The sequence below is a fragment of the Pseudochaenichthys georgianus genome, chromosome 15, assembly GCF_902827115.2.
Source record: "Pseudochaenichthys georgianus chromosome 15, fPseGeo1.2, whole genome shotgun sequence".
In the NCBI taxonomy this organism is placed as follows: Eukaryota; Metazoa; Chordata; class Actinopteri; order Perciformes; family Channichthyidae; genus Pseudochaenichthys; species Pseudochaenichthys georgianus.
The window spans coordinates 24,006,000-24,023,482 of record NC_047517.1 but is presented as its reverse complement, the minus strand read 5'-3'; the positions used below and the strand labels follow the sequence as shown (position 1 = coordinate 24,023,482).

The 17,483-nt window shown below is 40.3% G+C and overlaps 2 protein-coding genes and 1 long non-coding RNA gene across 4 annotated transcripts; 2 read left to right on the top strand and 1 right to left on the bottom strand.

Moving 5' to 3' along the window:
- Positions 1-864: 864 nt before the first annotated feature.
- On the top strand, positions 865-11,009 carry hps1 (HPS1 biogenesis of lysosomal organelles complex 3 subunit 1). Of its 2 annotated transcripts, none has more exons than XM_034100971.2 (18): positions 865-1,060; positions 4,618-4,789; positions 4,901-5,035; positions 5,470-5,612; positions 5,698-5,806; positions 6,516-6,676; positions 6,820-6,922; positions 7,025-7,109; positions 7,197-7,252; positions 7,373-7,540; positions 7,912-8,091; positions 8,544-8,617; positions 8,708-8,845; positions 8,988-9,053; positions 9,226-9,370; positions 9,964-10,077; positions 10,192-10,274; positions 10,350-11,009. In XM_034100971.2, exons 2-18 carry the CDS (start codon positions 4,673-4,675, stop codon positions 10,510-10,512), a joined length of 2,040 nt encoding a protein of 679 aa, XP_033956862.1. In that variant the 5' UTR covers positions 865-1,060; positions 4,618-4,672; the 3' UTR covers positions 10,513-11,009. The 2 variants fall into 2 exon arrangements, with proteins under 2 accessions (XP_033956862.1, XP_033956861.1); XM_034100970.2 differs by having other exon boundaries at positions 7,194-7,252.
- On the bottom strand, positions 11,005-17,017 carry st3gal7 (ST3 beta-galactoside alpha-2,3-sialyltransferase 7). Its single transcript, XM_034100972.2, has 8 exons — positions 16,893-17,017; positions 16,521-16,686; positions 16,308-16,434; positions 15,669-16,006; positions 12,640-12,826; positions 12,379-12,519; positions 11,924-12,073; positions 11,005-11,493 (listed from the first exon to the last, which is right to left on the bottom strand). Exons 2-8 carry the CDS (start codon positions 16,667-16,669, stop codon positions 11,407-11,409), a joined length of 1,179 nt encoding a protein of 392 aa, XP_033956863.1. The 5' UTR covers positions 16,670-16,686; positions 16,893-17,017; the 3' UTR covers positions 11,005-11,406.
- Positions 12,833-14,734, top strand: LOC139435192 (uncharacterized). Its single transcript, XR_011644465.1, has 3 exons — positions 12,833-13,510; positions 13,768-13,925; positions 14,299-14,734. It is a non-coding gene; the product is annotated as an uncharacterized lncRNA (long non-coding RNA).
- Positions 17,018-17,483: the final 466 nt, after the last annotated feature.

Below are 17,483 nucleotides of genomic sequence, written 5' to 3'. Positions count from 1 at the left end.
CGAGAAGAGGTGTTTGAATGACGCATGCGACGTAGAGCAAGCTACTTATAGGGGGTGGATTCACTGACACTGATGTCAAGATCACCAGCCAATCAGGATTGGCGTAATGAGATTGATGCTTCTGTTTGCTCCGCGATGAGGCACATCCCATAGTGAGACATCGAACGGAGTGTTATGAATGAGAATGGGGACATGATTTTTTTAGGCTAGTTTTTTTATTAAAAAATTAAACCCACAATAAATCTAAATATTCCAACTTCTGTTTGAATGTAATCATTAAGATCTTCTAAATACACCATTGAACAAAATAAAAATGTAAGTGTTATTTACAGAAATTGAAATTTAGATGTCAGGGTTGGGAACAGCTACTTCCCAATAGAAAGTACCCTATAAATGATGTTTTTGTATATATTAAGCTTATCTAATGTAATGCCTTGTGTTTAAATCGACCATAACATATTCTTAGTTCATATCTATGTCTAAATAGTCTTTCTTGTTGTGGGACTGCACTTTGTACTAATTCGGTAGAATGCCCCATATATTAGAGATACAAGAACAGAATGTAAAATCAAATTAAGTTGGAGGTTTCAGGTGTTTTATCAGGCTACTCAGGCCTGATTTAGCCTAATTTATAATGCTTTTTTTGTTGCAATACACTATGTCTAATATCTATTTCAACCAGTAAACTGCATTCCACAAATACCAAACCATTGTGTGCACACAGCCTCAGTCATGTGCCCCACTTTAGGCACTAACATGTGATTTTCACTGGCTCGCTGATCCCTCGAGGTGGACAACCCATTGAGAAGAGCATTCACATTTACTACTTCTCTTTCTTTACCCTGGGCTGTGTTTAGACGTTTAGACGCTCCTCGGTAGCGCTTTATCTGTGTGTTGACTTCCTGCTGCTGCTGTCACATGACCCGCGTGTTGCAGGAAGAAGCACGTTGGGTTGAGACTTGAGACCTGAGACAGCAGCCGACATGAACACTTCCACAAACTGAGGACTGCTGGAGTTTGGCACAGCAGAGAAACTGGACTGAGATGCAGGGAACACAGAGTGAGTAGGGGCATGAATATAAGTTTGTTGTTAATTTGTTTTCGACATTGGCATTCAGCGTGAATTAAGGAAGTTGAAGTTTGGTAAGGGGAAGTAAACAGGTAAAACACGAGATGTAGCCTCATTAGATCGGAACAGAGCTACACAATATTAAAATGTATACAGGCTTATATTATATTCAGATCATTGACTAAAGAAAAAGAAGCCTTCCAATACCTAGTGAACAACTCTACTGAGTATGTCCTGCTTCAGTAAAAGCGAGTATAATCAGGAAAATGTACTTAAAGTAAAACCAGCAAAAGTAGTAGGCTACTAGATACAGAGAAAGGTGCCCCTTGCCTTTTATGCTATTATACTATCAGAGGTGGAAGAACTACTCAGATCTTGTACTTAAGTAAAAGTAGAAGTACCAGAGTGTAGGAATACTCTGTTACAAGTAAAAGTCCTGCATTCAAAATGTTACTCAAGTAAAAGTACTAAAGTACAAGCATACAAAATATACCTAAAGTAGGCTACCAAAAGTAAAAGTAGGCTACTGATTATGCAGATTGTTCCAATTCAGAATAATATATATTATTCTTTTTTGTTATAATTATTGATGCATTAAAGTGTTATCAAAGCTGGTAAAGGTGCAGCTAATTTTAATCACTGTGTATACTGCAGGGTAGCTTGTGAATTTACTCCAGGTTTAACAACATTTTAAGAGTTGATTATACAGTGGGGCACACAAATATTTAGTCAGCCACCAATTGTGCAAGTTCTCCCACTTAAAAAGATGAGAGAGGCCTGTAATTTTCATCCTAGGTATACCTTAACTATGAGAGACAAAATGAGAAAAAAAATCCAGAAAATCACATTGTCTGATTTTTAAAGAATTTATTTGCACATTATGGTGGAAAATAAGTATTTGGTCAATAACAAAAGTTCATCTCAATACTTTGTTATATACCCTTTGTTGGCAATGACAGAGGTCAAACGTTTTCTGTAAGTCTTCACAAGGTTTTCACACACTGTTGCTGGTATTTTGGCCCATTCCTCCATGCAAATCTCCTCTAGAGCAGTGATGTTTTGGGGCCGTCGCTGGGCAACACGGACTTTCAACTCCCTCCAAAGATGTTCTATGGGGTTGAGATCTGGAGACTGGCTAGGCCACTCCAGGACCTTGAAATGCTTCTTACGAAGCCACTCCTTCGTTGCCCGGGCGGTGTGTTTGGGATCATTGTCATGCTGAAAGACCCAGCCACGTTTCATCTTCAATGTCCTTGCTGATGGAAGGAGGTTGTCACTCAAAATCTCACGATACATGGCCCCATTCATTCTTTCCTTTACACGGATCAGTCGTCCTGGTCCCTTTGCAGAAAAACAGCCCCAAAGCATGATATTTCCACCCCCATGTTTCACAGTAGGTATGGTGTTCTTTGGATGCAACCCAGCATTCTTTCTCCTCCAAACACGTCTAGTTGAGTTTTTACCAAAAAATTCTATTTTGGTTTCATCTGACCATATGACATTCTCCCAATCCTCTTCTAGATCATCTAAATGCTCTCTAGCAAACTTCAGACGGGCCTGGACATGTACTGGCTTAAGCAGGGGGACACGTCTGGCACTGCAGGATTTGAGTCCCTGGCGGCGTAGTGTGTTACTGATGGTAGCCTTTGTTACTTTGGTCCCAGCTCTCTGCAGGTTACTGACTGTGACCCCCTGTGTGGTTCTGGGATTTTTGCTCACCGTTCTTGTGATCATTTTGACCCCACGGGGTGAGATCTAGGGTGGAGCCCCAGATCAAGGGAGATTATCAGTGGTCTTGTATGTCTTCCATTTTCTAATAATTGCTCCCACAGTTGATTTCTTCACACCAAGCTGCTTAGTTACCTATTGCAGATTCAGCCTTCCCAGCCTGGTGCAGGTCTAACATTTTGTTTCTGGTGTCCTTTGACAGCTCTTTGGTCTTGGCCATAGTGGAGTTTGGAGTGTGACTGTTTGAGGTTGTGGACAGGTATACTGAAAACGAGTTCAAACAGGTGCCATTAATACAGTTAACGAGTGGAGGACAGAAGGCTCTTAAAGAAGAAATTACAGGTCTGTGAGAGCCAGAAATCTTGTTTGTTTGTAGGTGACCAAATACTTATTTTACCGAGGAATTTACCAATTAATTCATTTAAAATCCTACAATGTGATTTCCTGGATTCTGTCCCCCGTCTCTCATAGTTGAAGTGTACCTAGGATGAAAATTACAGGCCTCTCTCATCTTTTTAAGTGGGAGAACTTGCACAATTGGTGGCTGACTAAATACTTTTTTGCCCCACTGTATATCACATCATTAAACAAAATCTACAAAGTAATTAAAGGTATTAAATGAATGTAGTGGAGTAAAGGTATATCATTTACCTCTGCATTGTAGTAGAAGTACAAAGTGGCAACACATTTATATACTCTGTAAAGTACAAGTATCTCAAAAGTATACTTAAGTACAGTACTTAAGTACATGTATTTATTTACTTTACACCACTGTATAATATTATATCATTAGATTATAATTAATTACAGTATGCCTTCATGTAAAAGCAGAATTGTTCCGCTGTAGTTAGTTGAGGTTGAACTCACTTGTAATTGTTGAGTGTCAGACCAAACTTAAATGATTCAATTCCGAATAATTAAAAGGAAAAGCAACAAACTATGAACCATAGTTGAATTTAAAAGAAATATAACTAGCTGGTAACATTACTTTGTAAAGCATGCTGCCTTTGCTTTGTAAGATAACTACATTTAATCAAATGACTCAAAATTGTATTTCCAGACCACCACTGTAGTCACTAATGTGATTTTAAGAAAAATATTTAAATGTATGCCATGGTTCCCTTATGCACGTGTAACTGCACATTTATATTTGTTTAGTATATTGATACAGCTAAAGTACATGTTGTTACAACATCAGCACATGAACATGATCTAAAGTGTAAGTAAAGGGATGTCACTGCAGGCTGTGTGCACAACCTTGATGATGGTTAGCAGTATTAAGGAAGTGTTGCATCACATTTGTTCTGCCTTTCTACAATAGTGAGAGGAGACCAGACAAATCTGTCATGTAAACAAAGTCCAGTTCTTCACAAAGAGTTTTGAAATACAAGTGCATCTTCTCCTGAACCGAATTGAAAATATTGTTGATGTTTAATGGAATTTGGATTATGCCGAATTATTAGATCAACATTCAATACTAGACAACTCTTTTTAATCATTTAAAAATCCTTAGTTGATTAAATAAAAAATATATGTCTTAAGGTGCAATCACATATCACATCAGCTAATGGAAGTGCAGTGGACTTTTATATCTGTTCTGACTGACAGCGTCCTTAAGCCCCACACAGTTGGCATTTTTGCATCTGACCTTTTTTTTTTTAATCTGTGCTCTCACCAGAGGTTGTCACTGATAAAATATCAGCTCTTAGATACTGTTTACTTTAGGGCAATAGAGTGTGGGAAAAATGTCCCCCAGTTTCTCCAGTGGCTGATACTGTAATCCATGTATCTTTTCTTTCAATACTTTTTTTTCTTTATAGCATAATGTATGTGGAGCGGTTGCAGTAAATAGGACATCACAGCGCAGCAGGACAGATGAAGTGCTTGCTGATATCCAGTCAGAGCGCCGAGGTCCTCTTCCACTGGACCGACCCAGAGTTCTATCAGAACGTACAGGCTCAGTACGGGGCGTCCCAAGAAGATGGCCATGGGGTAAGGAGGAAGGAAATCAACCAAGACTGTTTGTACTCATTTCAAAGTGCTTTATAGCTCTTACAATACCTCCTAATTCTTGTTGTTACCTTGCTCTGTTGTGATGGCCAGCTTCCAGCCTTTGAGGACAGCATCAGCACTCTGTTTGCTCCCATCATTATCTCCTGCATCACCATGGTGGACAGGCTGGGGGACAGCTACACCTCCTTCACCACAGAGAACAACCATATCTACGTCCTACACCAGGTAGAACCTACCTTCCAAAATAAAAGCTGTTCTCACTCCTGCACAATCCTCAGAGTAGTTTATCCACACTTATCCATGACAAAAAGGATGCAATTAAACCTCTTTTGACCTTGTTTTTTAAATCCTTTCACGTTGGAAGCAAATTCCTGCATTCCTTAACTTTGCTTTACTAACAGTAGCAGCACTGTGATCTAAAAGCAGGCCTCTCTTCCAGTGAAGCGTCATGTTAGTCATGTGAGTCTTGAGGAATCAAACCAGGCTTTGTCCTCCTGCAGTGCATAGTAATTACTTCAGGTTCAGTCAGTGTCAACAGGTCTTTCTAATGCAAATATATATTCTCTGGAGAACAGTTAAAAACAACTAACTTCATTTTCTTTAAATGTACATCCATAGGGAAATGTAGTCTTAATTATGTCATTTTGTGTCCTCTTTAGTTTGATGAGTGTCTCTACATTGCTGTGAATGGAGATGGTGAGGAGGGAGAGGGGGATCTGAGGAGGAAAATCTACGTGATGAAAAAGATGATTGAAGTCATGTTTGGAATGGTCACCCTCAGCAGTAACCTCCTCAAGAGAGAGTAAGACATTTTGTGCATACTTCTTTAATACTGGACAGACTTTAAGAATCATCTAGTATGAAATATGACTTGTGTTTGTCCCCAGACTGCGTCCTCAGGACACAGAGCAGAGAGCCAGGCTGTGGGAACACCTCCAGAGTCTGCTGGAGACCTACAGCCACCTACGAGAGAACGACCAGAGCTTCCTAGTGGAGGTGCAGTGACACGATATACTGCAGGCCTTAAAGGAGACATTTCCCCCCTGCTTTTGTTTCCTATTTGTTGTATATTTGGTATAGATTTGTACGCAAATGTTTCTCTCTACAGATTGTTCTTGCTTAACTTTCTATTAAGATCTATGTTTCCATCAATCTTACATTATTGGGGTATTGGTAAACATTTGAATGATTTTCAATTTTGCACATATAAAAGTTAACCACTAGATGGCAGAAATAGCCAGAAATTCCCTTTTTTATTTTATTTGGTATTTATATTATTTGTGTTCTCTATACCATTTTGTATGCAGCTTTCTAATCAGCCACTAAACCAGTTACAACTTGACAACAAATTAATATTAAAGCTGTATTTATTACTGTATTTTTGTATACAGGGGTGTAGTTCAAGTGCTTTACAATAAAGTGAATAAACAAGGCAATATATAAAACAGTCAAATGAAAACGAGTACAAATACGTCACGACAAACCAAGCTACCAAATCAATAATACAAAATATAAGAACAGGTATGCAAGTGAGAACAAGATCAGAAAACCTAGAAAATAGCATATTGGATTTAAGTTGGATTCAGATTTAGGTTGATATAAAGCACATTTAAAGAGCAGACATTTCTCATGTTCAGGCGAGGATGGAAGCAATGTGGTTAGCATCTTCCCCCATTTCTCCTCCCCCACCCCCCCCTCCTCTCAGGCAGTGGAGAGGCTGATTCACCCCACGCTGTGCGAGCAGTGCATTGAGTTCCTGGAGCGCCGTTTGGTTCAGCAGCTCAACAGCAGTGTGGAGCGAGCGGGAGAGGAAGTGCTGCACGCCTTCATCCTGGTTCACACTAAACTACTCGCCTTCTACTCTAGGTACAGATGTGTCCTTTAAACCCCTTTACCTTATTCCTATCACTATTATTTATAATTTCCGAGTCAGTGAAGAGGCGTCTTTTTATTTATTCAAGGTTTTCTTTATAAATGATGACTTTTCTTTGCTCTTCTGCTTGTTCTAGCCGCAATGCGAGCACACTCTCCACCTCAGACCTCCTGTCCCTCATCATCATGTCACAGAATATGTATCCTAGCAACACGGACCAGGATGATCCAAATCCTGAGGTAGAAAATGATGACAGGCTCACACCAACACACATTGTTAGTCACCTTATTTCTGATTGTTTATTGTCTATTTCTGTACATGTTGTGTGTTTGTCTTTGAAGGACATTGAGAGTACATCTGGTTCTGGTCCTGAAAGCTTTTACACCCCAGAGCCCTCTCCTACAGACATGGACTCGAGAAGTTCAGGTTGGTATTGGAGTCTGTGTATCGATATTTACACAGTTATTACATTATAACAACAACAGTTTGCTGTCTTCATTTGTGTGTCAGCAGACATGCCAGTGAGAGAAAGCACTCCTTTGTTTGAGTTTGTGGACCCAGACGTCCAGGTGAGAGTATATCTCAGTGTGTATTCCTAATAGTGAATCCAGATTTATTTTATTAAACGCAAAATAAACGATAGTTCTGTTTGAATGAGACCTCATGACTGGATAAAATTGTGTTGTCAGATGGCAGAGGACAGCTTGCACACTCTGGAAGTTCCTCCGCCCGACCCTTCAACCCCTCGCAGAGTTTTCTTAGAGGTCTCACTCAAAGATGGACTGTTTCCCATGATGCCTCACTCCATGTACTGCCTGCCTCTGTGGCCCGGCATCACACTTGTGCTGCTAACTAAGGTTTGTGGAAACCAAAAATGTTACCTCCATCCTCATTTTCAGGCCCAATTCACTCTTTCTCAGTCAAGCTGGTATTCATTAATTTACCTTTTTATTAATTTCAGTATATATTATTTTTTATATTAAGTAATATCAGTTAATTTATATTCGTTTAAAAAAAAAAAAAGTGTTTTATTTTTTACATACATTATTTTTAATTGTACAATATATTATATAATTTATTTGTATATCTTTATAAAACTGTATAGCCAGCAGGGGGCAACCTTGTGACACAGTTTTCCGGTCGTATTTAAGTGCAATGTTATGCATTGTTATCATTATATACACACATTTATGCTCCCTTGTTGAACACCTTCACTTCTATCTGTCAGATTCCCACCAGTGCAGTGGCCATGTCAGTGTATACGTTTCTGGAGGCCTTCGCCAAACTGGAGAAGCGTCTAAATGAAGGCCAGGAAGGACCAGCTGCTACCAGAGGACAGCCCACTATACACGACATCCGCAGCAAACTGGACAAATTCATCAAAGCCCTAGGAGCCAGTGAGATACAGGTATGTTTTTTTTTATATACAGTCTATGGTTTTTACGTGCACCAACATGGTTTGCATCATACACAATATATCCAACAGCTTTTAAGTTAGGCTTTTATGTTTAACTTAAATACATGCCGACCTTTATCAAAGAATACCCTACATTAGTGTATGTACATAATCATTTAAAATATTGTATTTTTTCAATCAAAGGCCGTAAATAAAATGGTCATTCACAACCCATGAAAAAATGGGTAATACATTTAAATTCAGTGCCTGCATGTGCTGTGAAAAGCTTATTTTACCTTACTGTAACCTCTCCTAGGATGTAGCAAATAAACCTTTGTTGGAAGATCTGACCTTCATTGCATATTACAAAATAATTGTGATTGCATAAAATGAAACAATTTCCATGTCATCCCGTTTTTGGACCAATAGTAAGACCTGCTTTTGTTTCTTCATGTTCTATTCAGTCCGCACAGTTACAAAATGTCTGGACAGATTTCAAGAACCGAATCGGCAGAGGGGGGCCAGGGTTCAACAGAGAGTGAGTCTGCAGCCCTCTGCTGGCCAACATGCGTCATAGCACAGTTGTTTGACGATGCTTTCAGTAATTATATTGATGTTCTTGTTTTAGGCTTATCCGCAGTTGTAAGAATATGAAGACCCAGCTCTGTGGAGTATACCGCCAGTGTTTCCTCATTGAATCTGGAACAGCTGACAGTCCTCGACGGCTCTCCCCCGGCCTGCAGGAGCGGGCCCAGACCATGGTGCAGTGCGTATCACTCGGCAGAACATGCTTGTTTTTGTATATTTTCAGATTTGAATTTGTTCTGAATTAGTTTAACTTGTGTTTAGTACAAGCATACTTGCCAGACAGTCGGCGTTCATGTCTGTTTGTCTTTCTTCTGTCTCAGAGACAAGCTGATGGACTGGAAGGATTTTTTGTTGGTAAAAAGCAAGAGGAATATAACCATGGTGTCATATCCTTTCAGCAAATGAAACCTGCTCCCTATGATGCCGTGTTGTCTGTGTGAATTGGGATAATTCTGGAAGTGCATGCATATTTTAACAACATGCATACACCCAGCAATTTCTTTGAAATATGTCTTACTGTTATCCTGAGTGTATTGATCTTGACCCGGTTAATCTCACGTACCTGGAGGACTTCCCGGGCCTCATACATTTTATCTGCGTGGACCGATCCACGGGCCAAATGATCGCACCGTCGCTCAACATCACTGAACGCAACGTGTCTGAGCTGGGGAAGGGGCCATTGGCTCAGTTCATCAAAAGCAAGGTCAGGCATACTGAAAGTACACACCTTCAATTTCTGATTGATACATGCAGAGCAGACCAGAAACTGTTTATCTTATATCAAGTAATTCAAGTTTCAGTTTAGTCTATTCCTGCTTTCAGTGCAAATAACCCATATTATAAAAACATTAATACATGTTCCTTATGTGATTACTTAGGTATAGTTACATGTATTTGCTTAAAGGAATATTTAGAAAATGTGGGAAATATGCTCTTTCCGACAGTTGAATGAGAACAATAATAATTGTGCAGTAAACACTGCATGTGCTGCCTGTTAGCTTAGCTTAGCAATAAGACTGGAATTGGGGAAAACGGTTGCAACCCTTACGTTTTTCTAAAGATTAAACAAAAACAACTATATTTATTAGTGAGCTTTTTCTCTCTTTGTGCTAAGATAAGCCAACTGTCTCTAGTTTCATATATAATGCACAGATAACAGAGAGCTTTCTTTAACAAAGCAAATAAGCTCATTCTGTATCACTCCTAACTTTTATATTTAGAATGAACATTACTTCAATAGTTATGCTCATTTTTGTCTTAAATGATTTTCTCTTTCTCTCTCTATCCATCATGAAGGTGTGGAGTCTGGTCAGCACAACGCGGCGCTATCTCCAGAAGGGGTACTCCACGGTCACATTGCGCGACGGAGACTTCTACTTCTGCTACTTCCTCTGGTTTGAAAATGAAACTGTAAGTAACTTGCTTGTCATGTTTTAATATCAAATGATAACGCAAAAAAGAAGCATGTAATATGGTAAAGGTAAAAAAACCTGCACAATATAAATGGTGTATGTGATCAATCAGGGCTACAAGTTAGAGGCCGGGGACATACCCGTCCTACCTGACGACTCGGCCCCCATTGGGATGCTTGCCTGGGACTACTACAGGTAAACACCTACACATGACAAAACAGATGTGATTAATCTAAACAAGATGGCTAAAGAAAGTAACATGTCCTGCAGGAAGCTGCTGCGGTACTACAGCAAGAATCACCAGGGTGAGGTGGTGAAGTGCTACGAGCTGCTGACGGTTCATCTGGGGGTCATCCCCACTGAGGTCATCCTGCAGCACTGCAGACAGCTGGCAAGCAAACTGTGGGAGCCATCTCGCAATCCTCTGCTGTAGATGCACCCACACACTCAGACTGAGTCACAGTAGCCAAGGTACTTGTTTGTTGTATTGCCAAGAAGAGAAAAAAAGCACTCTCACACTGTCTTTATATACATATATATTTGAAAGTGATGGAAAAATGGAACATACAGTAGGCACGATTGATATATATTTATTTACATATTGTTTATTCGAAGCACTTTCCTTATAAGCACAATCAGACACCATTGTTGCACTTAAGCACAGTGGTGAGTCTTGTTTGAATAATAATGATAATATCACTCCTAGACATTTATATTATATTTTTTGAATTTATGACATTCCCTATTTATAAGTAATTCTGTATGTTTGTTTTTTGTTTAGAGCTTTTTTAAACATACAGTTGATCCGTTTTTATTAATGCAGATATTTCAATTGTTGCCTTTGCTACTGCTAGTGTAATACTGTAATTACTGTATGTCTCTATGAGTATAGATGTATTTTTGGAGACAATAAACATCAGTAATATCACATTCACTTGTTTATTGAGTCATTGTAAACAGAATTGAAATGGCACCATTTGAACCATTCACCTTTACATTAATTTTACAAAATACAGTGAATTGCTGAGCTTGGTCCTAGGTGTGAAGGAACAGTTATTTAACCATATGAGATATGACAATTAATACAATCGTAACTGCAAGTACTGTTACAACTTTATTGAATTTAATAAAGATATTCTAAAGTTTATTCTCACCAATCATTGTCTAACCTTTAATTCGCTCAATTGTCAGTTGACCCGGGAGACTGTGAGCATTTTAAAGGTCAGTCCACGTTACAAACGATTCCTCAAGCTTATGGAGGACTCCACAGTCTCGCAGTGAGAAGGAGGAGTGTGTTCAGTAGATTCTCAGTTTCTGCATTGCTGGCTCACATAGCTCCTGTGAGGTCTGTGATGGCTCCTGCAGCCACCAGGTCCCTCAAGAAGAGTTTCTCAGCACTGACATCATGCACCACCTGGACAACGGTAATAAAAACAAGGCATGAATAAACCAAAACATGAGGCTTGCTAGCTTTAACATTGCGTACTGCTCTAGGAATGCAAATAGCACCGGCCACCTGCCAAACACACGGTTAATGTTGGCTGTGGCAGGTCAAATTGTAGGACACGTGCCACCATGGCAGATGGCAGGTCCTATTATTTGGCAGATACAGAGCAGAAGTCAGAGGTAAAAATAGCCAGGTGTTAAGGTTACATGATGTTTTTTTACTGTCTTGAGCTATTGACTGAGTGTTTAGAATTCTAAAACATAATGTAGAGATTTCAGAAGACAGACAACAACTTTGCGTGACTGATAGAAATGTTCAGTAACCTGCTATTGTGGTAGGTGAGAAGAAAATACTTAATTTCCCAGCCTAGTACCAACATTTGGTAATATAAACGTACTTGAGCCTTCATTGTAGCCATGCGTATGGTCTCATAGTAGTGAAGCCTCGCCTCTGGGTGCTTCATGTCGTACCCAAACCCTGCCAGGCTCACCTGGTCACACAGCTGCAAGGCCATCACCACTGCACTCACACCTAGTGTTGGGACCGTCTTTTTTAGAAGAGATAAGAGAAATTGTCTTTTATCCTTGCTTTAAACAGTTTGAGCACCAAATACTGTTATAACGTTTACTCATTTTAAAGAGCATGGGTAATAGTATGAGCATGTTGAATTGAAGGTTGTGTTTGCTTATCTTTCAAACCCTTGATTCATAGGCTTATAACAAAGTCAATACATGTCAGAGCCTATACATATGTTACTCAAGACAGGTAAGGCCAGCTGTTCTAAGATTGGTTTTCTGTTGGCATGTTGGCAGTATTGTATGAAAGAGTAGAACAAAGCACGATGGAACTCACATTTCCCGGCTTCAGAGCATATTTCTGTAGGACTTGTTCTGTCTTGTGAATTATCTCTGGGTGGAGAATCCTGAAGCTCTCTGGTCTCAGAGGAATATCATCCACCACCTCCCTCCAGAACCATATTTTGGACCAGAAGCTCTATTAAAAATCAACCCAGGAGATGTAGGGCATGTGAGTGAGATGATGAATATCTATGATGCACATGGCTTATGTAATACTCAATTTGTGTGTGCAATGGTTTCAGTGATGTAGGCTTACCAAAGGCTTTTTGGTGATGACAGAAGTAAGCCAGTCTAGGTCCAGGCTCTTAAAGACCACCAGAGCAACCATGGTGGTCTTTTTGTACTCAATTGCAGAATGGGGTGCTCCCTCTGGGTACATGAGGCGGATGGTTGTTCGGGAACCAGCATCTTTCTCAAAGCCAAGCACTGGAGCATTATTAAGCCTGGTAGCAGAGATGAAAAAGTATGACATTGATGATGCAGGCCAAAACTTTTCCCTCAATCTCATTCCAATTGTATCTGCTGAGGAAAGGGTCCATCAGCTCAGGTCTAACATAGCACTAGTGCCTGTCACATGAGGAAGATTCCTCCCACTTGTTTCTGACTAATGGCGCATTTCCACTGCAGCGGGTAGCCCCGTTTAAGCGTCCTGGACCGTCCTCAAGCGGCCAGGCCAGTTTTTGGTGGCATTTCCATATAGCCTAGTACCGGCTAGCGGGTACTTTTTCTCTCTTTTTCCGGCCCCATAAAATCGTGGTTCTATCAGACCAGGCCAGGGCTGTGACGTCAACACTCGACTGCTGATTGGTCAGAGAGAATCGTCACAAGATCGCGCGCGAGATCATCCCTCGCGTCACATATATATCAAGAAGCAAGCTTGCAGCATTTTGTAAACGGAGGAGCTACAAAAATGGCAACGTCGAAGAAAAGCACACCGTGGTCGACCGAGGAGGTGACGACGTTCCTACATCTCATTGGGGATGATAAAATCCAGCGGGAGCTCGACGGAACAACGCGAAATGTGAAAGTGTTCCAGGATGTCTCTGCACAGATGTCCGAGCGCGGATTTTCGAGGACTTTCCTGCGATGTAGGGAAAACGGAACGGCTTTACTGGAGTCCCTGCAAGGTACGCTCACTTCTAACAAAGAAGTCTATTTTATCCTTACATTAATATTCGACAACCCGTGCTTTTATGGAGCCCCGAAGAGCTACATAGCTAGCTAAGGCAGATAGCCTAGGCAGATAGCCTTAGCTAGAGCTATTGTTTGCTAACACCATATGTGCCATTGTTTACGTTCAGTTTTTCTTTTCTATAGTTGTTGTTGCTATTTAGTATTGTGCTGCAGTAGTTTGTGGAATTAACAAGTCATGTTGCTGTTCTAGATGATTACATTGGGACTCGTGAGGAGGAACATTCCCGAACAACGGCAGTGTTCCGTCCACATCGTCATCGAATCCAGAACGGACCCTAGCCGAAGAATCGACACCGACTCAACCACCAACACCGAGTGCCATCACGACACCGCAGCGTGTGGTTCTAGGTAAGAAATAGAAATGGCAAAACGACTGGAATTGTGTTTTTGTTTTTTTAAACCGTGGATCATCCATCGTCAGTAATTAAAATAAGCTATATCACTGTGTGGAAATGCTCTGTTACAAGTAAAGTCTTAGCTAGTAAGCAGCTAGTACAGTTGTGTGTGACATCCTATCATATACATATATTTATATTCATTATCAACAGGCTGGACATAATGTAATTCACTTTCACAATCATTGTAAACATCTAGGGCCAGAACTTTCTTTAGTTCACCTTACTGTTGTTCTGTTTATACATGTTATTCTTATATCCTTGTGTGAACTGTACCTGTCCTGTGTGTTTTCCTTATTGCTAATTATTATCTTATTGTCACCCAGGCAAGAGGAAACGAGGAGGAGCGGATCGGGCCCAGCAGGAACGGCACCATGACTGGGCAGCCGACGTGGCCCGTCTCCTCCCTGATACTTCAAAAAACCTTAATAGTTATTGTACATATTATATATTTGTTATCTAGTTAAATGCAACATTTGTACTTCCTTGTTTATTTATTTTCTTTAAAATGTTCATTTTATATTTACAATTCCATGTATATTTATGCTGGCTGCAATACAGTTTTACATTTTTTATTTGTATTGTTTAATGGCATGCCTTTTTGATACAACATTTGTATTTGTATACTGCCATCAATAAAGTACTTCTTTGACTTATCTTATCTCTTGTTGATAATGAATGGCACCCAACATAAAAAAATCATAAACATACATGAATTTATAAAGCAATAACAAACACCATCAGTTAGGAAAAAGCCCCTTAGTTTTAAGAGATTTAAAGCAAGAAATTGAGTTTGCTAGCTTGAGGTCCTCCTCTAAAACATTATTACATGTTTATTTTGTAATGGTATTAAGAATACATGATAAATACATAATACATGTAGAAATTGCTCAATTGTAATACCCTCGTTCTACTAGACTCAAACAACACATTCCTTATATATTTAAAAGACGAGAGAACAAAATAAACCTATAACCCATTCAAGCAAGCTTTTAACATGTCTAGAAGAAAGATTGAGGTTATATTTAATATTATTTTATGTTGTGGATACTTTAGTCTCCATCCATGTTTACAATTGTCCACACTATTCTACACTTGCATTTATGAATATAGTTTTGCTGTGTTTTACACTTTAGTATTTATGTTTATAGTTAGCTTTGATATTTGCTTAATTGATTAGAAAGATTTTCTTTTCATGATCTGATATTTCCTCAAATGTTATTATGGGGCAGTACTTACTGGTGCTTGAAATTCAAATATTCAATTCAGATAATATTTGTTTAAAACATTTGACAAACACATGTATATTGAAAAAAAAAAGGATTTATTTATGTTCAATACAATGAATACAATACAATGCTTGCTGTGATCACTTTCCTTCTTGCTGTGATAACAAGCCACACACCAAGAAACAAGTAAACGATCGCTTCCACATCCTCCATTGTTGTGTGTGTTTTGTGAGTTGTGTCGCATTGAAGATGACGCCACTGCAGTTTTACCCAGCGTCGCTCCGACCAAAAAGCTGATCGCCCCGCCTACACTGCGTTGCTACCCCAGGTCCTAAACTGTAATGGAAATGCGCCACGGCCTCGGCCGGCCAGCGAGGCAGCCCGAGGCCTGAGCGAGGACGCTTAGGGACGCTTAAACGGGGCTACCCCGTTGCAGTGGAAATGCGCCATTACACTGTCACACTTACCTGATGATGACATCATACTGATCAATATGGGGTCCTAGATGGCTCCCATGAAGAACCCCTCCACTGCCCACCACCACACAGCGCCTGCAGCTGCCATCTCTCCTCAGTGATGGAGGCAGGCCAGACTGAGGCAGAGATGCAAGAGCCAGGGCCAGATGCTCCTCGCTACCCTGGAGCCCCAGAGGAGGGGACAGATCCCAGGGCACCGGCCTGTCCTGCTGCACAAACACTGGGATGTCCAGGAGGCCAGCAGAGCAGGACAAGGGCTTCAGGTGGTTAAAACTCCAGCAAGGCTGACAGGAGTCCGACAGCAGGGAGGCCGACTGGTTTAGTAAGACCTGAAGGGAGCAGAAAACAGGGGTTTGAAAAGAGTGAGGTAATAATCTAATACAGGGGTGTCCAAACTACGGCCCTGGGTCCATTTTTGATTGGCCCTCAGCTTATTCTAAAGGTATAATGTAGGCTGTTTTTTTCCTTAAGCATATTCAATTATCAAGAAAAATGTACCTACATTTGATTGATTTTGCTAACTTATAACTTAACATATGATGCTACTGTATATTCGTCACATGTGGCCCTAAATGAAAAAAGTTTGGACACCGCTGATGTAAAAACAATAGCTCAGTTGTGTATCTGTACCAGATCTTTAGGATGTAGGTTGTCATCACTGAGAACTGCAACTTTCTTCAAGGGAAGATATGCAGGAATCAGAATAGCTGAGTAGCATCCTATCAGCAGCACCAGACTGAAAGCAAGGTTCTCTTTCCTGAATCGTAGAGAGAAAAGGCAACATTAGTATAGCAGTTTGTAATAACAGGTCCACTAAACAAATACAGCGCCTGCGAGATGCACCTGCTCAGGAAAAACTCCCTGGAGTCAGTCTTTGTGATCCCTCGCTGTCTGTGAAAGACAGACGTTGGTGTTACAGCCTCTGTAGCCTCAGGCAGCAGAGCAGAGCCATCGACTGGATCCTCTACACTCAGATGATTCAGCGTCACCATGGCACCTGTACGCCCACCTGAAACACACACATCACAGCAATGATCATAATCCTATAATCAAAATGCAATGTACCAATAATGCTATTCTCTATAGTAAAGACATACTTTTGATATAAAAACATGGACGTATTTATGGAGTTTAGAGTAAGACTACATTTCAACAAACACTGTGTGTAAAAAAACAAACTGAAGCAACAGTACTTGAGTAACACAAACAAAGTACCTCGCAGCCAGCCTGGTAGAGATCTAAGCTATTGGCTCCATGCATGAAGGGTAAACAGAGTCCTATGTAGCTAAAATGGCTGCTGCTGCCTCCTACTCCTCTGAACTCTGCCACTTCCCTCAATAACACTGGTTAACCATTACCCTGGTCACACTGTGGCATGCAAATGTCAGTGAGATGAGGCGTGTCCAGAAACACATGAAAAAGTGATAAAGCAACACTGGATGGCACATTAAAGTGTTGATGCACTAAAAAAAGAATTGTTATATCTACTGTGTTTGCTCAGTCCGTCTAATATACCCATAACATGGTTGGCTGGATGATGATTGATTGTTGGTGTGCTATTAAACAGATATTTACAAGCCACCACTTGGCAGTAATGAAACCTTTATAAATAACATAATCCCCCAAAACGGCTTGTTTATGAGGGTTGTTCTCCTGTGAAGAGCGTTACACAATGTTGCAGCAACAGTACTGAGTAAAATCAGGATCTCATGGAATGAATTTTCCCTGAGCTCATGACCCCGGGCATGACATGCCAGAGGGGTTGGATGTGTGTGTGTGTGTGTGTGTGTGTGTGTGTGTGTGTGT